Here is a 27,368-nt window from a genome sequence, read left to right as displayed (position 1 = left end):
AATAAGAAGATAAAATAAATTCTGGATTCAGCTGTCAGGGCAGTGTTGCCACGCAAACTAATCAGAGGCTAGAAAGCATTGTTCTCATGTTGTGTTGCACATTTTATTGTGGAATATGCAGTATTAAACTACAATTTCAACTGATGGTTGTTGTTGTTTTTTTCATATTACAAAGGGCTAGAAATGCTTAAGCCTTATTGTATTATTGCCATTGTATTTATTTGCATGTACCCTTAACAATGTTTACTGTTAGGTTATTTGAAGTATATTTATTGCAGTATAGGATAGTATAGATATTGTCCAGCTCTGGAAAATATCTAAAAAATTGCACGAGGTAGCACAGATGCAGATAATTGATACAAATTAAATTACTTCAATATAGTGGTTATAGAAAAGTCTATAATTCCTGTCAGGCTTCATCATATATCTGCTACTATCCCTAATGCGAAATTTTAATATTTGATGAGAAAGGTACTCAGAAACATAAAAATGTTTGTCAGAAAGTCAAATCTAAAGGATTAAACTGTAAGGACTTGAAGCAGACTAAACATATGGACTTTGGACTTCTATAAGCCAGAAGGGGCATTGCACTGTCTTGGAAGAGTATGGCTGCACCACTCATTGAGGATGTGGATAGAGCTTTTTGGATTGCACTGGTCTGGAAAGACAAAATTAACATCGCTAAGGGCAAGAGCAAAGATTTTGTCAAGTTCTGGGGACCATACAAAATATCCTTGAAGATGGAAACGGAGGCTTTACCTGAAAGGAAATTGCAAATAATTGGGAAGTATGATATTTTTATTCTATTCTACCTTGTATCTGTGCAAATTGTGGGTGTGGACTGTGTAATGTTATATTTGTAGTCTTTCTTCATGGAATGTTTGAAACATGATATATTGGGAAAAGAATAGCACATGAGTAAGTAGCAGGAATGGCAGTGACTATTTTTTGGGGGCCCAGAGGCCCCTAACAGGTTAATACAGTGTGCAGTGTTGGTGGGATCAAAGGTGATGGTGTTCAGCTTTTCAGACACATCAGACTGGTTCCCATTTCATTACACTTCATTATTTGCTCTAATTGATTGCTAAACAAATCTGCGGCTGTGGAAAAGGCCATTCACATCAAAATAGGCCCTTTACATAGCAGACATTTGACTTGACATAACAGAAAAAGCTCAGATGTTACTAATATCATCAATAAATGGCTCTTTATACTCCAGGGTCCCAGTAAGTAATGAATGTGTGAAAGGGAACGTTTTTTTTCTTTAACTAAATAACATCCATTATAATTTTAATGTCATTTGTTATTTCAAGCACTTTCCCACATTTGCTGAAGGTGTTAGCAAAACTGGACAGTGTTTCAGGTAAAGCGACCTGCATTTGTTATACATTGAATAATGGACTGATGAAGTGCTCAAGTTAATTAGCTGTGTTGTAATGTAGAGGTTCCTAGTTCTGAATCATGTTACAAATGTTTACATCTCAAAAAGGATTAACAAAACACGAAAAACTGGTGTGGTGAATGTTTATTATTGCAATGACCTAGCACATTCACCAAAGTTCCGCAAGCCAATCCAGATAGATTTCGGTATTGTAAAACATCAGATGCAAGACACATGAGGGGCATCTTGTAATTGGTTTGCAGTCTTTTTAACATCTTGTCGGGTAAATCATCAGAAATTTCTTCAACCTCATCCAGCGACATGCAGTTTTTGTAATCTGTGCAAATAAAACAGATTAGAAAAATCTGTCTGTTTTGCATACTGTGGTTATGCCATAGTTATACACTGCAGATATGTAGGTATTTGTTTTCATGTATATACGTAAAGACATTTTACTCTAATAACAATTTCCTCACAGTCTTACCATGATCTTTCTGAGGACCCATGGTTTGGACCAGCCCAGACACTCTACCTGTCGCCTCAAACTCCTTCAGCTCCAGCAGCAGTGACAGTCTTTCTCCTACCCTGAAGGGTGACACATTTCAGATTAAGACACAGGCAGAGTAATTACTTGGCATTATATATATATAGTCCACCTGTTTGGTCGAAATTGAATATGTCAGCAGCCACTGGATGGATTGCTATTACATTTTCTACAGCATTCATGCCCCCCTCAGGAGGAATTGTCATAACTTGGGATCCCTTAGCTTTTCATAACTTTGGTAATCCCTTAGTTTTCATAACCTTGGATCCCTTAGCTTTTATGTCATACAATCATCAGGTCAAAAGTTCATTTTGTTCAAATATTTGTTTATGACCAAATCTTACAAACATCATTTCCATCAGCCTCAGTGGTAGATGTGTTTTGTGCTAATTAACAAATGGGCATGCTAAAGCACCTACCTGACATGATGGACATGGTAAACATTATACCTGCTAAACTCAGCATGAAAGCATTGTCATTGTGAGTATATTAGTATGCTGACGTGTTCCTAAATACAGTGTGGCTGTCCACCTTTAATCTTATTTTACTCACAGTTTAGTTATTATTACATACAGCTGGATTAAGATTAAATTCTCCCCACTAGGAGTCACCAAAGCTTCACAAGGTAATGAAAGCCTTCTTGATTTTAGAGTGTAAGGAAACTTACTTAAAAATATCAGGAAAACTACTTTTAATCTGCTCAAAATCATCACAATCATCCAAATTAATCCAGTCAAACTCCCTGCAGTATTTTGTTCACTATTTGGGTAATTGTACAGCTTTCAATTGTTCTGTACTGGCATTGTTGATGTATTGGATATATATGAATACTCATTAGATATAGTCAGGGATGGTCATTACTCAGTGATAAAAAGGGGTCCTTTATGGAAAAGGTTGGGACTCCAAATGGAATCATGAATTATTAATTGTCTGAAGAAGCAGGGCAAAAAAGATTAGTCTATCTGATACTTGGTGAGTATCTTCCTGTTAGTGTCACGTTTCCAATATATATTGTAGAAAATATTACTGCATATTTTTTTCATCCTTACTAAAGAGTATTGTGTGTTTAAGACGGAATCTCCCAGTAGAACCATACAGTCTGGACACCCACTTTGCAGCACTAGATCTGCGTCACCATATGGGCATCTGTTAGAAACATTAGAAAAGAAATAAAATCACATTAACACTATGTTAAAAAAATCACAAAACATGTAGTATTTGTAGTGTACAAAGATTTAATTGATTCATGTATGCATTGTTTATAATCTCTTGTTTTTACATTTTTAGGATTAAATTCTTGACTGCAAGTACATGATACAGATCATTAGACTTTCAATCAGTTAGAAAGAGTTGAGTTTACTATTAACGTCGACACCAAACATGGCGCTTTTCTCGTAGAAAAAATTGCCTGTGTCAGTTTTGCATATTGATATCTGCAAAGAATTTGAAAGTTAAGCAACACAAACACATGGTGATGACCATCATTACAAGTAAAAAAAGATAGCTTACAATTTAATATTATATTCTAAACTGTAGACTTTTGGTGCATCAGTTGCGTTAATGTGAATTTTGCCACTTAGCTCAAAAAGAGCATTCATGATTGTTGTAGCCAAACAGCTTTCCGTCGCAACAGCTATCATGTACCAAGTCCCAGTCACCTGAAATATAATATAAAAAAAGAATTTTTATTTATTTTTTTTTTTTTATTTAACTTGACTTTGACAGTAATCTGAACATTTATACAGCACAATTCAGGACAAAGAAACATAGAAAAAAGGATTATTTACGTTAAGTTTGAAAAAAAATACATATACAGTATATAAAAAAATAACTTAGTTATGTGGAAAGAGACTTACTTCTAGCTCTTTGTCCACTGGCTTCAGCAGCTTTTCACAGGTCAGCGGTGCGGCTGACACACTGAAATGAGACTCAGCACAACAACGGCAACACACAAAGTCTTCATTGTTCCTGTTATGACTCTTTGTCTATCTCAGGTCTGTCTTATATTGATATCACTGACCAATTATGTTTGTGCCACACGTATCCACATTCTGTGTACACAGACTAACACTTTGTTTGACAAGGTAAACATCAAAGGCCTACTGTGACATGTTAACATAGGGTCTTCAGCTTCATACGGGGTGGATACGTGTGGCACAACATACATGGTCAGTGTATCAACATAAAGGACAGACTGAGTATAACAAGGTCATAACCAGGAAACAATGAAGACTTTGTGTTGCGTTGTTGTGCTGAGTCTCATTTAGGGTAGCCTGCACCTGGACCGTGTGAAAAGCTGCTGAAGCCAGTGGACAAAGAGTAGAAGTAAGTTTTTTCCACATAACTAACGTTTTTTTTTATATAACTGGCTATTGTAGTTTTTTTCAAAACTTACGTTAAAAACTCCTTTTTTTCATGTTTCTTTGTCCTGAATTTTGCTGTATAAAATCGTTTCAGAGTACTGTCAAGTCAAGTTAAATAAAAAAAAAAAAATAAATAAAAATTCTTTTTTTATATATCTATTTCAGGTGATGGGACTGGTTACCATGATGGCTGTTGCGCGGAAACGCTGTTTGGTACAACATCATGACTGCTCTATTTTTGAGCTAAGTGGCAAAATTCACATTAACGCAACTGATGCACCAAAAGTCTACAGTTTAGAATATAATATTAAATTGTAAGCTATCTTTTTTTACTTGTAATGATGGTCATCACCATGTGTTTGTGTTGCTTAATCTTTCATAAATTCTTTGCAGATATCAATATTGCAAAACTGACACAGGCAATTTTTTCTACGAGAAAAGCGCCATGTTTGGTGTCGACGTTAATAGTAAGACTCAACTCTTTCTAACTGATTGAAAGTCTAATGATTCTGTAGCTCATGTACTTGCAGTCAAGAATTTAATCCTAAAAATGTAAAAACAAGAGATTATAAACAATGCATACATGAATCAATTTAAATCTTTGTACACTACAAATACTACATGTTTTTGTGATTTTTATAACATAGTGTTAATGTGATTTTATTTCTTTTCTAATGTTTCTAACAGATGCCCCATATGGTGACGCAGATCTAGTGCTGCAAAGTGGGTGTCCAGACTGTATGGTTCTACTGGGAGATTCCATCTTGAACACAACAATACTCTTTAGTAAGGATGATGAAAAAAATATGCAGTAATATTTCTACAATATATATATGGAAACGTGACACTAACAGGAAGACTACTCACCAAGTATCAGATAGACTAATCTTTTTTGCCCTGCTTCTTCAGACAATTAATAATTCATGATTTCCATTTGGAGTCCCAACCTTTTTCCATAAAGGACCCCTTTTTTATCACTGAGTAATGACCATCCCTGACTATATCTAATGAGTATTTCATATTATATCCAATACATCAACAATGCCAGTACAGAACAATTGATAAGCTGTACAATTAACCCAAATAGTGAACAAAATAACTGCAGGGAGTTTGTACTGGTATTAATTTGGATGATTGTGATGATTTTGAGCAGATTAAAAGTAGTTTTCCTGATATTTTAAGTAAGTTTCCTTACACTCCTTAAAATCAAGAAGGCTTCATTATCCTTGTGAAGCTTTGGTGACTCCTAGTGGGGAAGAATTTAATCTATAATCCAGCTGTATGTAATAATAACTAAACTGTGAAGTAAAATAAGATTAAAGGTGGACAGCCACACTGTATTTAGGAACACGTCAGCATACTAATATACTCACAATGACAATGCTTTCATGCTGATGTTAAGCAGGTATAATGTTTACCATGTCCATCATGTCAGGTAGGTGCTTTAGCATGCTACCATTTGTTAATTAGCACAAAACACATCTACCACTGAGGCTGATGGAAATGATGTTTTGTAAGAATTTGGTCATAAATCAAATATTTGAACAAAATGAACTTTTGACCTGATGATTGTATGACATAAAAAGCTAAGGGATTACCAAGGTTATGAAAAACTAAGGGATTACCAAAGTTATGAAAAGCTAAGGGATCACCAACGTTATGACAATTCCTCCTGAGGGGGGCATGAATGTCTGTAGAAAATGTAATAGCAATCCATCCAGTGGCTGCTGACATATTTCAATTTCGACCAAACAGGTGGACTATATATATTATAATGCCAAGTAATTACTCTGCCTGTGTCTTAATCTGAAATGTGTCACCTCTTCAGGTAGGAGAAAGACTGTCACTGCTGCTGAGCTGAAGGAGTTTGAGGCACAGGTAGAGTGTCTGGGCTGGTCCAAACCATGGGTCCTTCAGACAGATCATGGTAAGACTTGTAGGAAAATTGTTATGTAGAGTAAAATGTCTTTACAGTATATACATGAAAACAAATACCTACATATCTGCAGTGTATAACTATGGCATATACCACAGTATGCAAAACAGACAGATTTTTCTAATCTGTTTTATTTTTGCACAGATTACAAAAACTGCATGTCGCTGGATGAGGTTGAAGAAATTTCTGATGATTTACCCGACAAGATGTTAAAAAGACTGCAAACCAATTACAAGATGCCCCTCATGTGTCTTGCATCTGATGTTTTACAATACCCGAAATCTATCCTGGATTGGCTTGCGGAACTTTGGTGAATGTGCTCGGTCATTGCAATAATAAACATTCACTCACACCAGTTTTCGTGTTTTTGTTAATCCTTTTTGAGATGTAAACATTTGTAACATGATTCAGAACTAGGAACCTCTACATTACAACACAGCTCAAGATGTTAATCTTGAGCTACTTCATCAGTCCATTATTCAATTGTATAACAAATGCAGGTCGCTTTACCTGAAACACTGTCCCAGTTTTGCTAACACCTTCAGCAAATGTTGGAAAGTGCTTGAAATACAGTTTCCAATGACATTAAAATTATAATGGATGTTCTTATTTAAGAAAAAAAAAACGTTCCCTGTCACACATTCATTACTTACTGGGACCCTTGAGTATAGAAGAGCCATTTATTGATGATATTAGTAACATCTGAGCTTTTTCTGTTATGTCAAGTCAAAATGTCTGCTATGTAAAGGGCCTATTTTGATGGTGAATGGCCTTGTTCCACAGCCTCAGATTTGTTTAGCAATTCAATTAGAGCAAATTAATGAAGTGTAATGAAATGGGAATCCAGTCTGATTGTCTGAAAAGCTGAACACCATCACCTTTGATACCACACAACACTGCAACTACTGTATTAACCTGTTAGGGGCCCCTGGGCCCCCAAAAAATAGTCACTGCCATTCCTGCTACTTACTCTATGTGCTATTCTTTATCCCCAATATTATCATTTTCTTATAACATTCCATGAAGAAAAGACTACAAATATATACATTACACAGTCACACCCACATAATTTGCACAGATACAAGGTAGAATAGAAATAAAATATCATACTTCCCAACATTATTTGCAATTTCCTTTCAGGTAAAGCCTCCGTTTCCATCTTCAAGGATATTTATGTATGGTCCCCAGAACTTGACAAAATCTTTGCTCTTGCCCTTAGCGATGTAATTTTGTCTTTCAAGACCAGTGCAATCCAAAAGCTCATATCCACATCCTCAATGATGGTGCAGCCATACTCTTCCAAGACAGTGCAATGCCCCTTCTGGCTTATAGAAGTCCAAAGTCCATATGTTTAGTCTGCTTCAAGTCCTTCAAGTCCTTTAGATTTGGACTTTCTGACAAACATTTTTTATGTTTCTGAGTACCTTTCTCATTCAAATATTAAAATTTCGCATATGGGATATTAGCAGATATATGATGAAGCCTGACAGGAATTATAGACATTCTCTATAACCATCTATATTGAAGTAATTTAAATTTGTATCAATTGTCTGCATCTGTGCTACCTCTGTGCAATTTTTTAGATATTTTCCAGAGCTGGACTAATATCTATACTATCCTATACTGCAATAAATATACATTCAAATTAACCTATACTACAGTAAACATATGTTAAAGGTACATGCAAATAAATACAATGGCAATAATACAATTAATGGCTTAAGCAATTTCTAGCCCTTGTAATATGAAAAAAACAACAACAACCCATCAGTTGAAATTGTAGTTTAATAGTGCATATTCCCAAACTAATTCCCAATAAAATGTGCACACAACATGAGAACAATGCTTTCTAGCCTCTGGATTAGTTTGCCTGGCAACACTGCCCTCACAGCTGAATACCAGAATTTTTTTTATCTTCTTATTTTCATCTTAAACGCGTGTTCTCTCATGTATTACACAAATAAATGAATAGACACAAACATACAATGTTATTTCAGTAAAATCACTTTAACTTTATAGCAGGAAATCATAGTGCAGCTGATCCTTAGCTTCTTCTGTGGTTGCCTAGCAACGCCAACTCCGACTTGTAGCGACATGCCTGCGATGCTTTCAGCGCTGAATTCTAATATTAATATAAAATGACGATTCATTAAAATAGCCAGCACAATGTTTTATTGTTTTAAAAAATATATAATAACAAGTAAACACATTGTATTATGAGGCGTTTAAACTTAAAACAGCGCCATACAAAATAATAGTGGCTCGGCTTTAGGACCCGGCAGCGCGACAGCCACCAGACACCGGTTGATGAGACGGTCCACTCGGCATCGCTCGTCTAATTACCCGTCAAAGAGCGGTGCTTCGCCCCGGACAGAGTAGTCGGAGGTGAATTTACTAGACGGTGAAGGCGATACAATAACGAGAGCATTCATTTGTTGTCTTTGTCCGTCCGCGTCACCCCGCACCGTGGAAAGAAGAGCCGCCGCTTATCTCACCGGCGACAACCATGAGCCAGAGGTTCACCGTCTCCAAGAGCGACGGCGACAGGCGCCCCTCAGACATCCAGGGGGAGGTGAACCAGCTGTTTGAGGGAGACGAGCCCACGACCAGCAGCGGCGCTGAGGGGGATGATGCAGCCGGTACCGAGGTGGTGGTCGTGCTGAAAGGTAGGCAGACACTTCATTCACCCTGTTTGTTAGCTGTGGGCTATATGCTAGCAGTGGTGATGCTGGACTCATGTTCGGTGACTTCACATTGTCTACGGACAGATTTGTGTGACTGGAATTTTTAATGGACACAAAGGGCAAATAACATAGACACTGCAAAAAAAAAAAAAAAAATCCTGCAATGTTTGTATAAAAACTTCCATGCATGTTCATGTCTATGTTGACAAACAAAATGGGGCATGCTTTGCTTAGTTTTCATTTTGTACTGTGTATGACACATGTTCCCAGTGTTGCATACATAAAAACATCCTCATTTTACTGCACAGATAACCAGTGGTCAGACAGGCATTCATTTATTTCCAGTATCCTAATATGATCTTAATTTCTCCATCTAATAGACCTAACTGACCATGAAGTTAGGTCTGCTATTTTAAAGGGCTTTTGCACACTTTCATACATTTATTAAATCAAGATGTCATCCTCTACACAGCATATAAGCAGGTAAACTACTTGCTTCTCTGCTCTTGAGGAGATGTGAACATGTATTTAAACCTTGTTGTTTGTGCAATATATTTTTTAAGTCGATGGCCTGCAAAGTTTGCTCTGTGGCACGCTCTTGTATCCCACGGCACAATTCAAGCAATCCAGCAATCCAGCAAAGCAGCAGTCTTCTGGGATCCGGGGCCATTGTGGTTCAATCCTGTCACCAACTCACCTGATTGAAATAATCAAAGTCCTGTCAGTCATTGTCTAAAATGAGTGCAGCAGTGCAGAACAAATGGTGGCGGAAATTCCCATCGGCCCAGGAATGGAAGCCTTTACCATTACGAATGATTAGCATTAGAAAAAGTGCAATCATTCATGTCCAGTCAAGTGCAAATAAAGATTTATCTGCAAAATGAATCAATATGTTTCATACTGTGTTTAACCTATGAAGGCTGCTACATGAATGACATTTCAAATTAATTGACTGGGTTCCCTCGATTCCCATAAATTCCTTTTATTGCGGCTGTAGACTTTGTGCTTCTTAGTTTCTGTGCTTTGCTCTGAAGTCTAATAAGTAGCCCTCGTTAGGCATTCAGTTTAATTCTTTAGTTAATGAATGTTGTTGCATCTGTATAAAATATGCAGACATTTTTTTTGGATCATCTTTCAGGTCTTTTCTGGACTTATACAACTACCGTCAGTCTTTACACCTTATAGTGTATACTTCTTGCAGCGTTATTCCTGCTGTACCGGTGTTCAGTAGTGCTGACAGATGTCTACTATCAAACCAAGCGGTCACAGAGTTGAGGAATGAGCATTCATTGCTCAATGTGGCTACAGAAAGCCTTGGAGGTTTAAAACCTGCCACCATCTCCTCCTGCACAGGTGAATTAACATAGAAATGCTTTCTCAGTGTTTCTCCACCTGAATGCCCCGGTGTGCATCAATCATTCCTCTCAGACGTCTCGTAAAAAATGACTGTCTGGATGAGTAGGAACAAATCTCACAGTCTCCTTGTGTTCCCCTTAAGAAATAGGGGACCACTTTACTGAAGGACTTCCCTATATCTATATATACGCTATACTCTGGCTGAGCTGCAGCCTTGTGGAGAGTGCTGTCTCTGCATCCACTTTGCTGGTTGCCATAGTGACGCAGTACATTTTCACCAGAGTTTTCTCACAAATGGTTTGGCACTGAGATGAAAACACTTCAGATCAAGCAAGTATGAAATCGACCTCTTGCTGGGATGGGGCAATTCATAATATTTTTATTTTTAGGCTGTCCTTGTATTTGTTCTGTGTGTCTTGAAATAGTTGTAGTAGAACAAAAAGAAAAAAACAAAGACAAACATCAGATTTGTACACACATTTGTAGGAGGCTAGTATAGTTAGCTGTAAAGTGTGTGGGAGCTTATTTCTGTAGCTATACTGTATATAAAATGTATTATTCCGAATAGTTGAATAGTAAAAGAGTAAACGTGCATATCAGGAGGACTGTTTATATATTTTTCTTTATTAAATGTTTAGTGAGTAAAATCTTAAATTCAGCAGTGAAAAATGTTCATCACAGTTTCTAGAAACTGAGGGTGACACATTTAAAATACCTTGTTTTATGTGACTGACAGTCCAAAATGGAGATATTCAGTTTATTATTATTATACAAGACAAAAGAAGACCACAAAAATGTTCACATTTGAGAGACAATGTTTGGCATTTCATTTTGAAAAATGTCTCACATGATCTAGTGCATAACGATGTTTATATGGCACTGAACACTATTCCATATTATATGTGTGTGTGACTTCAGCTGAAACATAGATACATCAACAACCCATGAATGTGTCCGTGTACAGGTCTGAATCTATAAATGTAATTATGCTGTTGTTGGCATTTTCCCGCCGCGTAATAATTACAGTGTCTACCAAAGCCCAAATTCAGCTTTGTTCATGTTTTAGTTGGTGGAACAGAGCGATGTCAGAAATTTTTTCCTCTTTGCCTGGACCCGTCATCCTGCTTCTATTGATCCGGAGGGAGGTGTTAGCTCAGTCGGCTCAGCCAGCTGGTGTGGTTGATGATGATGACTGGCTGCAGCAGGAAGGAAGATCCTCGTCTGGCTGCCAAGTACCCTCTCTGCCCTTGACCTTGCAGCGGTGTAAAGAGATATATCTTTGTTATATCAGTTGGGCTCAGAGGAACGTGCTGCAGATGGGCTCAGAATGAGATGTCTGATTCTCACCCTCAGGCTGCAAAACTTTCACGTCTTTTAGAAACCTGATCTTTCCAACATTATTATTCAATCCAACATTTATTATCTTTTGACCAATTGAATGCAAACACAACACTGTCGTATTGTTTATTTGACTGGAAAAATGCATTAACCATGAGAAGAAAAGAAGTGTTATGTATCATGACATTTTATAAAGTTAATAATGGTGGAAGTTTTAGCAAACAGTTGCTTATTTATGACTGTGGCGGACAAAGAGCAACAACAGCATTCGATTGAAGTCATGTTTTTGTTCAACGGATGAATCACCTTCTTTCAAGCTTTGTTTAGTCTCCACCAACTCCTGAGGGAGTCATTAGCTGCTAAATGCTCCACAGTCTACATCAGTGAGTCTTAACCTTTTTCTGTCTGACCTTTTGATGCTGATCAGGTAGTGTACAGCGATTTCATCAGAGCTTTTTCTTTCTTTGTTTTGTTTTTAACTAAAAAAACACAAACAAGGCTCATGAGAGCGATGAGAGTTGATCAGAACTGCACAGTTTTGGGCCAAAACATTGAAATGGAAGATGTTAAAAAGCTCCACAAAGAGGAAGCGCAGAGTCAGTGATAATAATCTGTGGGTTGTCACTATTACACAGCAGTTCAATCCATTGTTAATATAAAAGTACTGCATCTTTAAGATAAGAGTGAAAAAATCCTTTGACTTGCTCTTTGTAACTGCTTTAATTAAATGTTAAATTACACAAGTCAGCAGATCTCCATATATCCAAACTATTTTGGGTGACTTTGCCCCTCGAATCTATTATTGATGCACTCCTCAGCATTGACTCCCGCGGTTTCCAGACAAACTGCACGCGTGTGTACTCTCGGCTTAGTTTTATTCATCAGTAACAATTGTAGTAGAAGAGGTCAGATCCAAAAACATAGACACTTGACGTTAATAACCCAGTTTGTCCTCACTGTTTTGGTCTGCGAGCAGAGAGGCCGACTTGGCTGAGGTTTAATCTGTGTCAGGATGTTCTGTTTCCTTTTGGCCATATGCAGTCCAGAAGACAATGACACAGCATGGGATCACGTTGACAACAACAACGACCATAATCACAGCAACAGCACAGCAATAACCCCACGACTGCAGCAAAAGAGATTTTTCTTTTTCTTTTCCCTGTGTTGTCCATTTTCGAGCAAAGAAATTAACGTGTTTTTGTATCTTTGCCGCTCAGTATGTGACCGTCAGTTGGTAAAATGTCTTCTAAATCTATATACTAAACTATTTATGTGTGTGACAAGGAACAAAGGAAATTGAAGCATAACAGGAATGTGCAATTTCCCGTGCACTTTACTTCACTCTAATTTAAACAGTGTATTACTCTGTGCTCAGCTTGTTTATGCTGGCCTTCTTCCACCAAACCCAGAGCAGAGCTGAGCAGACCTCTGCATTATTAAAGGATAATGCTTGCAATATTCTGTTTTTTTTTTTTTTTTTTCCCCCCAACAAAACCAAATAATATTTTAGTCCATCTCTCAATATTTTCTGACATTCCCAGTCTGTCTGGAGCTCAGAGCCCCCAAGCCCATTGGTTCCAGCTGAAGACCTAAATCTTTAAAAACAGGTCATAAATATTTGCTTTCATTTTTTAATAAGGCTAAATAAATTCCTCAAACAGCTGGGCACTGTTTTGATTTATCAGGAGTAAATAGTGCATTAGTTTGTATTATTATTATTATTATTTTTATTATTATTATTATTATTATCACTAATTCAAATTCGAATAAAATCCTCATCCACAGTGGCTCCTAGTCATTGTGCTCCCGTGATAATGGGCTGTTGGCTGACCAGGCGGAGGATTGTTTGTGTGTTTATTCAGGCATTTCTGCCCCTGTGCTATAATGAATGCCATGTAAATAATAGACAACCTGTTTGATATGGAGGCAAACTCAGATATTGAGTCACAAAGGCCTATTGTGGATGACTCCTATTGTAGGATTAAAATAGTGGAGTGGCTGTTTTAGTCAATCCTGGGAAGAGTGTGGCGTACTGATTAGGATTTTTATGGGGTGTTTATTAACCCTCGGAAAGCCATGTGTAGTCGCAGTTTCTCTTGTCATCAAAGGGGACACGTGATACTCACGTATTTTGAACTGCACATTGCATTTGTTGTTGTTGGTGACATAAACAAGAAAAGGTTTGTGACAGCTAAATTGTCTCTGATATTGAAATGCATAGGTGGATGCAAAACAAAACAAACATTAACATATACGAATGTATAAACATTTAATGAAAAGTGACTCTGTAGTGCCTAAATTGCTTCTATGACCTGAATATCTACTTTATCTTTATTTATTAGTGTTAACTCTGGTTTGGTTTGTTGTTCATGTGTTGTCATGTTTATCCAGGTGTATCTGTAATGTTGGCCAGGGGACTTTGGCTCCTTGGAGTGCTGGTTTACAGAGCTCTTTTCTAACTGCCAAATACTGCTAACTGGATTTGACATTCAGTCTAACACGAGCCACCTTTTTGTAACAGTGTTTGTAGTGATTATTACTGCAAACCTAAAGTCCTTTTCCCTTGAAGTGTTATGATATTTTGTCTGCCATCTGTCGTTATTGTGCACATACAGGAGCAGACATGCCTCCAGGGTGCAAACGAGTAAACGGTTTATGTAATTATAGGCTGCAATAAACAAAAATGTAATCAGTCAGAATGTTAGAGTTCACAGAAGTTTAATAGGATTTAAATTACATATGTATATATATGTATATATGATGAATGCTTTATTTTAAGTCAATCCTACTTGAGATTCATAGTGGCATGTTCTTGTCTTGAATCTTCTCCATGTTTACATGAGGGCCTCCGAGGCTTGATTTTGTTTCCTTTAACGCTTGACTGGCTGTACCATCTCTGCCGTCCACATTAGGAATAATATAATTTTGATATATAAGGACATATTGAATCCATGCACAATTAAAATTAAGAGGCTGCTCAGCTGGAAAGAAATTAAAATATATTTTTCATTGTAGTGAGTCAAACAGCTCTAGAAAAAAATGGAAAAACTGATAATTATAGTACTAAATCATAAAAAAATAATCCTTTAGCAGAAGACGACCATTTCCAGTTAGCACAAAACAATTAAGTACATTGGTTTCTTGTACTTTACCTGCCAGATGAAGAAGATTAGTCTATTCTGTTTACATTATATATTTTTCTGTGGACCTCGGAAATCCCTTTAGCCTTCCACTTACCTTTCTCTGTCTTCTTGCCCATCTGTCCGCCCCTTGCTCTAACACCATCAAATGGCTGAAATTTTCTCCCTCAGAAGCGGCATTGATTTCTAATCTAGCTAGCCATTAAATGCCATAGCTCCTCTGCCATCACTCACCCTATTATTCCTTTTTCTGTCAAAGACCATCAATACAGTGTGTAGATCAATACAACTCATAAACCATTACCTATGTGTGCCATCCCTATCTAATTTTCCAAAGAGGTGAGTTGAATCAAATGATTAGAGGCTTCTTCAGTGGTGGGACACCGTATGGTTTAACAAAGAGGTGTGGTGACATTGACCAGACAGCAGAGGGCAGTCCATTTGTTGTCTTTATGGTAGAGACACACAAAACTGATGCTGTTTGTGTGGGTGCTGAAAGCTGAAGGTGTCTTTGTCGGAACCGAAACCTTCCTGACCAAAAAAAAATAGAATACCTTCATCTACAACAGGTCAGTGCTTTAAGATCTGCATTTTTTATGTACAAAAATGTGTTGAAGTAAATCTGAATTGGATACCTGAATGTGAGAAATTAATTGCTCTGCAGTGACCCAGACAAGTGTGTTTCTCTTCTGACAACAGGGGGCAGTTGTGTTCCAAACAAGACTGCCAGAATAGATGTATATTCACTTCAGTCAGAATCCTGTGGTAAAAAAACAACAACTGAGATATGAGAGGGATCAGGGAGCCAGCGAATTACACAACAGTCTGTGTTGTGTGCATGTGGGGGAAGGTGTGTGTGTTATGCATATGTAAGGGGAAAGTGTGTGTGCGAGGATGCAAGAAGAATAATAAGTAAGCGAGAGAGAGAGAGAGAGAGAGAGAGAGAGAAAGGTAATAGCAGTAGAGGGGAGAGTAAACCTCCCTTAGCCCAGAAATCCTCGTGCCATTATGTAACTGCAAACAGGGGGGAGGAATGTAAGTGTGTGTGTGTGTGTGTGTGTGTGTGTGTGTGTGTGTCTGGTGGGGGTTGGGACCAATTGATAGAAAGTGACAAAATCCTCCTCACATGCAGGCAGACTGCAGGGAGGAAGACCTCAGTGACACTAACATGGGATGAACGAAGGGGGGTAAGCGGAGGAGAGAAAACATCGGCGATGAGAGGTAGAACATTGCTCCTCTACCACGCAACTCTAGCGATGACACATCCATCACAGGTCCACAGATCCAGCTCCTTCTGTGACCCACGGGCCGATCCGCAACCTTTACACTCGAGAATTCTATCGTGTCTGTGTTCTCACATAGTCACAACCATTAATGTCCCACGCCGATTCTGCATGTCAGGCGAGTTTTGAACATCCAACAGCCAAAAAAGGTCTTGTATGCTCTGAGGAATCTACTGGACTGAGCTCAGGTGCATTTTTAAAAAAAATCCTAGATCTGTTTTATGAGATGAAAAGGAGTTTGGGTGTCTCCTAGCATTGTTTTGGAGAGTAACTATGTTGTGAATATTGCATATTTTTTTACTGTATTTACTGGAGCTGAAAGAATTCGTTGATTAAAAATTCAAAAATGCCAAAACTCAGCCTCCAGCCTCTGAACATTTTTCTTATATGATCGTGAACTGATTATGTTTTGAGGTATTTAAATATCATAACTTGATTTCTGGGACATTCTGATAGTAAGTTCCTGAAATGTTATACCAAAAGATGAATTTTCTGTGCTCATATTACTAAAGATTTTACAATTAAAGTCTGTATGTAAATAATGTACATTTTCTGTCTGTAGTTCCTGTGAAGGCAGGAAGCCCCACTGTCTTCCCTCCTCCTCCTTCGCCTCCCAGTGTCTATATTGTGCGTTTGATTTTTGCATTGCATGTGTCACAGTCGACATATCGTGGAGTTGCAGTTAGTTTCATCATTCTGGATTTATTTATTAGTCCTGTTGGATCCACCCTCTCACAGCGCAACACTGTCAGGATCTGTGGGCAGCCTGCCAGTCTCTCAGGACTCTTCTGCTCACATTTAACATGGTGCAGGGTTCACAAAATTCACTAAACAATATTATGTAGCAAAATTTGCTGTTCCATTTTCCCACCACGACCAAACAATATGTTTGTATCAACTACATTTCTGGAAAATGGAGCAATGACTGAGAACGAAATAATTTTTAATAGGTCAGTGTGATAATTTATTAGACAAAGGTTGCCAGAATAAATCATTGCCACCAGAATGTAAGACCTGTAGAGTTGTGGTGTATGTGTGTGTTTGTGTGTGTGTGTTATTTTGGTCTGATTTGGAGAGCAGTACTTGCTCCATCTACTGAGGCAATAGAGGCAGAGAGCAGAGATGCAGGTCATGGATCCCCGTGGGGCCGGGCTGGTATTCAGGAATTATACCAGGCCTTCCTGTCCCTCAGGACCGCTGCACTGTGTTCTCTCTCCCTCTGTTGCTCTCTTTCTTTGGCTGGGAGATAATTTGGGCCTGGGACTTGGGGCATGGTTTTGGAGTTTTGAAAAGGTGAACTGTAAAGCAAAATATATGATATAAGACTTGTGCCACTAGCTAAATACATTTTAATTATTAGCTCTCAATTTGACTTTTGTCTTGTGAATTTTAATAATGTTTTTTTTTTTGGCTCCCTGGCTGCCAGGCTAGTTGCCATAGTGCTGCAGCAGGCAGGTGGGAGAAGGATGAGCCTTGGCTGCATGTGTTTGCCTCACTGGAGTTGTTCCACAGCCCAGTTCTTTCCACAGTCCAAAGGATCTGTCAGCTCGTTGCGCTCGGTTGGGAATACACACTCTCCATCACGATTACCATACATGCCACTACTGTGGCGCAATGTCAAGAGGGTTACTGCAGAGCAGGCCTGGGTCAAAAATGATTTCCAAATACTTCTCATAGTCTTACAGTGCAATGCATGTTAGCCTCAAGGGCAATACAAGGAGATCTTGGCTTTGACAGCTCACCACACAGCATTATCGAATCTGGTTCTCCAAATGGACAAAAGAATTAGAGATTGTTATAATGAATGTATAAAAAGTAAATAGTATTTGTAGTAGTACTTGGAAGTGTAAGATGAGATTTATTTCTGTGGAGATTTTTTGATAGATTACCTTATTTTTAGTAAGAGAATTAGTATAATTTAATTAATAATAAGTATTTGTATTTTATTCCTTAATTAAGGACAGGAACTAAAGTTTATAGTACACCTTGCATGTAATATAAGTGATTGTTAATATTGACGGAGTGATATGAACTGAAACCATGACGTGATGAATCACATTGTTTGTCACTATTCAGTTGTCCTACTGTTGAGACACACATTAAAGTATTACTCAGTTACGGCAGTGGCTCAGGAGGTAGCGTCCAGTAATAAGATGATCCGCGGTTCGATCCCTGGCTCCTCCAGTCAACATGTCTAAGTGTCCTTGGGCAAGATACTGAACCCCAAATTGCTACCAAGGCAAAGGTGTGTGAATGTGTATGAATGGTTAGCTCCTCAAAATGATGAGCAGTTGGCATCTTGCATGGTAGCTAATGCCATCAGTGTATGAATGTGTGTGAATGGGTGAATGGGGTCACTCAAAAGCGCGTTGAGTGATTGGATCATGCGCCACTGAGCAGCTTCCATAGGGATGAACAGAGCCACACTAGTTCTGGCATTTTTGGTTTTGTTGGATCAAACAACAATTTGTTGAAACATTGTTAAATTGGGTGTTGAAAATGTAAATGGTTAAGTGTAAAAATGTTCAGCACAGTACATAAAATGCACATTAGAATAAAATAATGTGATAGCTGTACTCCACTCAACAGCAGAGTGTTTTCTGGCACAACACTAATATTAAAGCAGTAGGTGTACTATGCATAACAGTAATGAGCTTAATGCTGCTTCTGCCGGTAGTCCAATGCTTCTCCCATTACTTTAATCACTTTAAGTTCTGTTTGATCTACTTAGGGAAGACATTATTACATAGTATTCGTTACAGTGGGCTTTTTATTTATTCATGTATTCATTTTATTCAAATTATGTTTAATAACAAAGCAACAAAATACAAAAAATACACAAAACAAAACCAATGCAACACTCACTTTGTATGCACACACGCGTACGTGGCCACAGATGCATGCATAAGCACATATTCATAGCACTAACAATGGTTAAAAACTTTTTATTGAACACAGAATTCATTGCATAGATGTTAAGTTTGGTAGAATACACTGGTATAGATTGAATAAATACAGTTGGTGGCTGGTTTGTCGCTCTGCAAACTAACTTAATGTAGTTTGCGGTGGTTCTGTCCATGTGATACTGTAAAATAGGGAACATCATGTATGAGTTATTTGGTTTATTAACATCTTTCAAATGTGAGGGTTAGTTCATCCATTGTAGCTGTCCTCCGGTCTACTTACTCGTCATATAGTTAGTGAAACTGATCAAATACAGCAAAAGATTGTTAGATGTTCAGTTTTTAAAATAGGATTTTTGTTTTTATTTCACAATACAAACGACATTTACACAACTTCTATGGGGAAAATAACAGGCCGACACCAAGAGTTAGGAATAGACCTTTAACTGCAGGTTGCGATTGAAGCATTTGGTTGCTGCTTCATGGTGTAAGTCAACTATTGTGAGCTTTTGAAAACTATTTTAAGCGTCCGTTGCTTGTAAAACATTACAGCATCTATGACATCCTGCAAACATTTGCTTTTGTGACCACATGAAAAGCTTTTTCTTAAATTACTTGGCTCGCCTGATGCTGCCTTTTGCTGCTTTCTAAACTTTATTCAAACATTGGAGTAAAAGATGTTGACAGTGACAGGATGTGCATAGTGGATTTGTGCATTTGGCTAAAAATAACGTTTTTCTTTGAGACTCAAGCTACTTGACTTTGTTTCAACAGAGTAAAGAGGACAGAGAGGAACATCACGCTGTTAGTTGTTTTAGATAACTTTCTGCATTGTGTTGGCTGAACTTTAAATATATCGTATTGTAGTAATAGTGATGCCAAGCAATGACAGAAGACATAAATAATAAATGCATCAACAACAATAATGGATCAGATTTCCCATCATTTCTAGATATGGCTTCCAGCCTCTTAACCAAACAAATGTCATAACTCAGCAGCTAAGAAGCTTTCACTTCCCTCGTTGCTTCCTGCTTTGCTGTGTTGTTCATGTGTGCTCAGCTTGTACTGTAATTATGCTTTTTTATCCAAGAGCATTTTCAAACAGGCCAGGCTGTCCTCAATGATGCATTCATGCAAGATGGTGAAACATGTAATTTCAAGCTTTAAGGTGAGCAAAGGGACTAGTTGGATTAAAGCTGTGAATGTAAAACGCTGTATGGAAAACTGTTTAATATTGAAACCTGCAAAAGAATAGATGCTGCACATGTAAAAGCTCTTAACAACCAACATATACAGATTTTTTTTTTGTTGTGACAGACAGAAAGGAGCACATGTTGAATGACTGGACAATCGGTAGACCATGGTTAGCGTTAACCACCCCTGACATCAGTTGTTCTTCTGTTAGAGCTCAAATAATAAATGGATTAATCAGAATTGGCACCGCTTTTTGGTAGTTTAATCTTTCAATCATCTTTTAAGCAAAGATTACCCAAAACATCTCTGAACATTTTCTGTTTTTCTCAGTCCTATAGAAGCGTAAGGTTTAGGGGTGCACCGAATATTCGGCAACCGAAAGTATTCAGCCGAATATAGCAAAAAAAATGCCACATTCGGCTTTCGGTGAAGTGGCCGAATAGTGGCGTGACGCAATTGATGCAATGAAACAACGTGCGCGGTGATCTGGCCAGGGTTGCTGATTCTTTTCTCATTCACACACAATAAACCCACGATGCAGGATATAGTAAAAACACAGGCAAGAAATACATCATACACTGGTCTTTAGCGAAGCTATATACTTCTCTCTAAACTACAGCGTCTCACACATGCGAGGTGCGTTCAACGACCGTCGGAATGACTATGATGCGTCCATGAACGTAGGAAAAATTGAAACTCACCGGAAATATAATAAAACTAAATAGTATTTCTTTCAAGAACAAATTAACAGTGATTAAAACAAAATGGGCTTTCTAACAATATAAATGAAATAATAATTATACTAACTGGAAATTCTACTGGAATATTTGAAGGATATTAAATAAACATTTACTTTTTTAAAAAAAAACAAATTTATTCTAGGCTATTTATGCAATAGTAAAAAAAAACAGCATATATATATTTTTTTGCTGTAAATAATTGCTAGTTGCAACTCTAGTTGTAATACCAAAACAGAAATTCATCCAAAACTGTTGCCTAACTTGCTAATATTATTTATGGAAAATACAAAGAAAGACAAAATTATACCTTTGGATAAAAACATTAAATTGAGAGACATCCAGACATTCCTCTACAGATTTCTACAGCTGAAATTCCTGTTGTAAAATCAAAGCAGAAAATCTGATGCCATCAATCTGTAGGTATTTTTACTTGAAAAGTGACTGAAACAAAACAAGTGCAGATAAATCTTCTGAAATATTAATTATATTGTAAACTCAAAGGTAAATTGTGACAAAGTTAGGATCCTTATTTTTCACTGCCTTCCTATGCATCCATTCATCTGTCTCTTTCTTCTACTACAAGTGCTCTAAGTTTATTCAGACACATGGCCAGTGTCAATTTTGGGAATCAGCCCAACAGTTGCTCTAAGAGTGGATTGAGTCATGACAACCCATTAATCCTCTCCCTTTCTTTTCCTGTCTGGTGTTTGCTCTCTTTCTCACCTTCCCTTTTCACATCTCTGTGACCTTCCCTTTATCTACCTGCCAAAAGCCGAGTGCTTCTGGAGTTGCTGTACAGACTAGTGTTTGAAGAAGGCACATTATGATGTTCCGTCTCCGCAGTCATTTGTTTTCCCACCATGTGCTCGCTGTCGGCCAGGTAAACTGCAGACGCAACAGCTCTGCAGCACGCATAATCTGTCTTTATCATATGTCCACCTGATGTGTATTGAATGCTTACTCAATCATTTTTAAATATGATTCTTCACACATTTTTCAGCACTTTTTTCACATGCTTGCCGAATCCTCTCTCTTCTCTAACAAACGTCCCTCCCTCTTTCTTCTCTCTTTTCCTCTCTCCTCTCGTGTTATGTTCATTCAGCTCTGGGGCCACTTTACCTGTCTGGCCCACTGAATGGATGGAAAAAAATCACTGGTGTGTGAATGGCTGTTTGGTCAGCTTGCTTTGTTAATGGTGTGTGGAGAAGATGATAGGTAGACTGAGCGTTGCCTGCATTTTGTGTGTACATTCAAAGAGCATACAGATGTGTGTTGCTTGTAGCAGCAGGGATCAGGATTGTCTCTGTGAATAACAAGGTGAGAGCATAAGTGAAATACTGACATCTTGGATTTTAGCCATTACCACCACCTCCCCCTACTGTACCTTCCCACCTCCCACCACAATTGTTAGCGGTGTGAGCTAAAGCTAGATGGATAGGATTTTTTTGTGCTTCTCTCTCTCTCTCTCTCTCTCACACACACTCACACACACACTCTGTCACACTCCAGGTTTGCTTGCGATCCTTCTAGTTCTCTTTCTCCCTCTTGATAACGTCTCTCTTTGCCACTGCCTTTACCCCCCTCTCTGTATTTTTTTGACTCCCTCTCTTTCCTCTCCTCTCTCTATCTTACCCTCTCTCTCTCTCTCTCTCTCTCTCTCTCTCTCTCTCTCTCTCTCTCTCTCTCTCTCTACCCACCCCCTCACTCATACACCCTCTCTCCCCTTGGTTTTGGTGCATTGCAGTGGCTCCACCACCACATTGGAGACACAACAGCCTTGGCAAACGAGGTCTCTCTTTCTCTCTCTATCACTCTCTCACTCTCTCTCTCTCTCTCTCTCTCTCTCTTCGCTCTCTCTCTCTCACTCACTCACTCACTCACTCACTCACTCACTCACTCACTCACTCACTCACTCACTCACTCACACACACACACACACACACTTTCTACTTTTCTATTCTCTTGTTTTAGCCCCAATTTCCCATCTCTTTCACTTCCACACTCTCCCAAGGCTTATCGAGAGCGAGAGACAAAGCCTTGAGAATGAGCCGAACAGTAACCTCAACCATTTCCATATCAAAAAGCTGCACAAGATTTCAAATAAAAGACACAAACACAATTCTTTGCCCTCATTCTCGCTGGGAAGACTTGCAGATTTCCATATGCACACACCACAGCCTTCAGAAGCCCCATGCTTCTCAAACGGTTGCAAGGCAACCATCTCTTCAGTTTTCATGATGGATTGCTGTCTGATTTCTGGGGAATAAAGACACTTCATAGATCTGTGGAGGACAAAGACTTTGTAAGATTCACTGTTTGTGTCATCTATCACACCTGAATAGACTACCAGGCGAGGGGCATTGTAGGAGGTGACTGGAATTGTGTCACAGCATCAATCCCGCTCAGCTCTCTATACGATCTCAATCTGACAGCACTGATTAAACATATATTTGATGAGGGATTCCTCTCCAGTATCATGTATTCTCAGATGGATATACAAACAAACTAACAAAAGGATTTCACTGTCACACTGCGTCGTACAATGATCTGTCATTTTTCAACACCGCTGTGTAATTTGTTATTTCATGTTTTACGTGTGGAAAAAAATGGGTTAGTGAAGCCACAACAGGTGTTTCTTTATATGTCTTTTTTAAATATTTCTATTTGCTAAGATGATACAACGACATTTAAAACAAATATATAAGTCAATTACCTGCTTTTTTCTTTGCTAATGTAAGTGCTAACTTAACAGGTAGGCTACATAATTTTACTACGTACATTCTCCTGCTTTTTCCTGTGTTACTTATTTGTATGTTCTGTTCTCTTCTTAAAACTATTTCTACATTACAGTAGTCCTGTTTGTCTTTTCAGTCTTTTACTCAGCAGTTCATAAAAGTATATTCAAACTCCATCACACTACTGGTCAAAAGTTATATTCAGGGGACTCACGATTTTTGGACTCTGAGGGTCCAAAAATGTTACTGCAAAGAGAGTTGAACCCCTAACCTCTTCTTTGAAAGGGAAAAATAGTTGAACAATATTGTTGCGAGGCTTCAGTTATAGGAATACACCAAAGTAGATAAAAAGGTTAAAGTATTACCAGTGATTTCTACAAATACTGTTTTATAACATGACAAAAATTTGGCACTGAAGTTCTGGACTAAATGTCCTACCATAACCACTGCCCCTTCATTTCCATTTACAAATCAAATCCAGTCCCATCATTAAAATAGTGATGCAATAAAAGGATAGTTATTAATGGATGACCCAGCTTTTATATCACTAGCTTTAGGTAGTTTCATAACAAATTTAATTTTATGATGTCACTGAAGGATTTAAAAGTGACGTGTCCAAAACGACTCATCGAGTAGCCTTTACAAGCTACACAGGAAAAAGTGTAAACATTTTCTAAGCAATGAGACGGAAGTGGACTGTGCATATGGAGAACAACCAACAATGTTCCTTTTCCATCTCTCAATACTTTGTGATTTCTTGTGGCACTCAGTCCCCAATCCACTGATTCCTACTGAATAGGATCAGATTACTGTTACAATACTGTATGTTGTTGTTTTTTTAAAGTGACTGTTATTTCCTTAAACTGGTAAAGTGTCAGGTAGCTGTAAAGTCCAACAGGAGTGAACAGTGTATTTGTATGGGATTATTGTCAGCCGTGGATTAATTTAACACATTTGGTGGGCATTTACAGCAGCAGCACAGTGTATGTGGCATCAACTCAAAATAAATGACAGCGGCTGGGTTCATCATAATGAAGGAACATGACATCCAGTGCAACATTGTGCCTCTCTGTGTTTTTAATGGTTTTTAGATAGCCATGGAGGTCTGTCACAGCGGAATAATGCTGCATTCACATGGAAGTTAGACGGTGAATAGATATCACCTTCTAGTCAACAAAGGGAATACAAACAGTCTGATTGAATGACTGACAGGGCGGCAAAACAAAATATGCGTGGTGATGTGTTGCTATGGTGATGTTGTATTGTTTACAAAAAATGTATTTGTGTCTATTATTTAAAGGCTTTGATTAATAATTAGCTTCTCGTTGTCCAGATTGCCCATGTTTTCTCCTCGTGTGAGGGAGCTATGTAACATCTGCTTGTCTGCTTGTTCTGTCATGGAGGGCAGCAAAAAGTTAAAATATTCTTTGGATGGCAATGCTGTCTACGTTGACAACAGTTTTTACCATCCTGCTTATCCACTAAAATTAAATATGGTTTGGCGTCTGCCCGAATCCATGTGTTCGCAGCATAATTCAGCTTTCAGCTTCAGAAGAAATACTTGTTAGCAGGATCAGTCACTTTTGGTTTTGATCTATCAAATAAATCTAAAATGTTGTCAGCCTTATCCTTTAAGAACCAACATAAAAGTGCACATAACATCTACTTTAGGGGTCTAACCGGTTCGTCACTGTCTTAAGCATCACTTTAGCCCAACGCTGCCACAAAGGCGTGCAGGGCTGGATGAGGCACACCCGGTGTGAAGCATCCCTCGTTATAATCCGAGCTATTTAAGGCTAACACTCCCACTTGTGAAAACCCAAAGCCGAGCCTGTGATTTAGAATTCCATGCATGCGTTACGTAATGCTTTTGTCTTTCATGCTTGAACTCCTCTCCAGGCACAGGCATAGTTTATTAATGAAAGGGATTGCATGATTGGGGGTTGGTTGTATATGCGTGTGTGCATTTGCATCAGTGAACAATAGCATGTTCTATCTGCGCGTGCATGCGTATGCCTGTGCAGCGAGTGTACTGTATGTGTATCTGCTCACGTGTGTTTGAGTGAGTGGGAGGAGATTGTGGGGATTCCTTTGCACTCGACAGAGGAGCATGACAACATGGCCACCCATGACTATAAAAGGTCAGGGTTTGTCTTCCCTGAAGACTGTATAATGGCCTGTCACAGTTTGCACAGATTACCCACTTATGCCAGATGACATATGTGACATGTTATGTTCGCTAACTGAAAGGCCCACAAATTGTATCCAAGTAGAGACTAATAACCAAGAGTTGTTATTCACTATCCTAGCCGACAAAGTAGAAAAATACTGTTGTACAGTAAGTGCTGTTGTCCTGTTTGTGAATTATTCAAACATCCTGTCTTGTCGAAGTTTAACATTCAGTGAATAAAATCTAAAAGTAAAATAGGACATCACTCGTCTTTCTGCTATAACAGTAATTCAAGGTTATAGAGTGAAGCAGTGTTTGTCTTTTTAAAGACTTTTTTGGAGGGTTAAATAATGTACAGTGTCTGCATGCTTGCAGTCTCATTTGTCCAAGAATTAGAAATTATTAGGGGCTTGTGTCTCTCCCTCCATTCCCAGTTGTTCAGAGTAACTACATTTCCTTATTTTTCTACTTCTGAAATACCTGAGAACAAACCTTTACACAACTTTACAAAATATTAGATTCTCCAAGATAGACAGATGTTAAAATACAGTAGTGTAGGCTCTGTTCACCCAAAGACAGTTCACACAGAACACTGATTAATTACTAATAAGATTATTCATTGATGGATCCTGAATGGAACCAGTTCAAGAATCGGCGCTAATTGCTTGGAGCCACGATTAGGTGTTTTGAACCTTTCTTTTTACCTCTGATGACTATCTGTCCAACACATTAGTTCGTAACTAATCATGGATGCACGCATTACATGCATGAACGTGACCGGATCAGTCAAAGATCCAGGGAAGTACCACAGCTTGAGAACCAGTGCCTCCCACACCAACAGCAGTGAACATGGGGAACGCGACACTGGGTATCTTTTTAGATGGTCCTCATGGAGACAGACGGATATTGTTTGCCTCACCTCCCGGGTCAGTGTCATTCATTTAAAGCTGCTCTATTTTTTGTCCTGTAGTAGTGCTATTGGGCTTGTGCATTTCTACAGCATTTCTAGAGGGGTGACATGATGCACTTTCCTGCCAATGTTGTGACATTATTCCACTGATCCAACACTGGCGTAAACTTCCAAGAGATACAGCAATTACATTTGGGCAATTGGAAGAACCTATTGATGATTGACCAGTTATTGTTTGTTAATTTATGTAATTTTATTTTGCTAATTATATGGTCTGCATCTGAAGAACTATTTAGAGCCCAGTGACATTCAGAGGCGCAGTAAGCATGCAATGAGCCAAAGAACAAGTGAACAGGCAAATGTATTATGTATATAGCTACTCATTGGGGTGACAGTGGCCATGTAACGAAGAGGACTTCGTTCCCTGGAGCTTGAGATGGGGGAGTTGGGGGAATGTTGCACCATGCATTTTAACCGAGATACATGCACTTTAAGAACAGGCACAGGCACTTTTGTAAAGCAGTGACACTTTATTGGGTTTGCACACTTTGATATATATTTGATATTAGATATTCATAATGGAATGTTTAATTCATTGTCCTTTTAAATCTTATTGGTGCTGGTAGGTTCTGTGATGGCCACATGGTTCCACCTTCAAAAGAGGGACATAAGATTTAGTGTGCATTATTTT

General features: G+C 38.3%; 1 protein-coding gene and 1 long non-coding RNA gene across 3 annotated transcripts in view; one reads left to right on the top strand and one right to left on the bottom strand.

The window, feature by feature from the left end:
• Positions 1-2,968: 2,968 nt before the first annotated feature.
• Positions 2,969-3,967, bottom strand: LOC113745812 (uncharacterized). Its single transcript, XR_003462421.1, has 4 exons — positions 3,782-3,967; positions 3,435-3,583; positions 3,286-3,358; positions 2,969-3,071 (listed from the first exon to the last, which is right to left on the bottom strand). It is a non-coding gene; the product is annotated as an uncharacterized LOC113745812 (long non-coding RNA).
• Positions 3,968-8,314: 4,347 nt separating this feature from the next.
• The window catches only part of slc12a5a (solute carrier family 12 member 5a), a 149,846-nt gene continuing 130,792 nt past the window's right edge, over positions 8,315-27,368 (top strand). For both annotated transcript variants that reach the window (XM_027279551.1, XM_019258175.2), the window contains exon 1: positions 8,315-8,890. In XM_027279551.1, coding sequence (XP_027135352.1) covers positions 8,731-8,890 — 160 coding nt within the window. In that variant the 5' untranslated portion in view covers positions 8,315-8,730. The remainder of the gene's footprint in view (positions 8,891-27,368) is intronic.

Source organism: Larimichthys crocea, chromosome VI (genome assembly GCF_000972845.2).
Source record: "Larimichthys crocea isolate SSNF chromosome VI, L_crocea_2.0, whole genome shotgun sequence".
Taxonomy (NCBI): Eukaryota; Metazoa; Chordata; class Actinopteri; family Sciaenidae; genus Larimichthys; species Larimichthys crocea.
The sequence above is the reverse complement of the archived record's forward strand: the minus strand, read 5'-3'. Positions and strand labels throughout refer to the sequence as shown.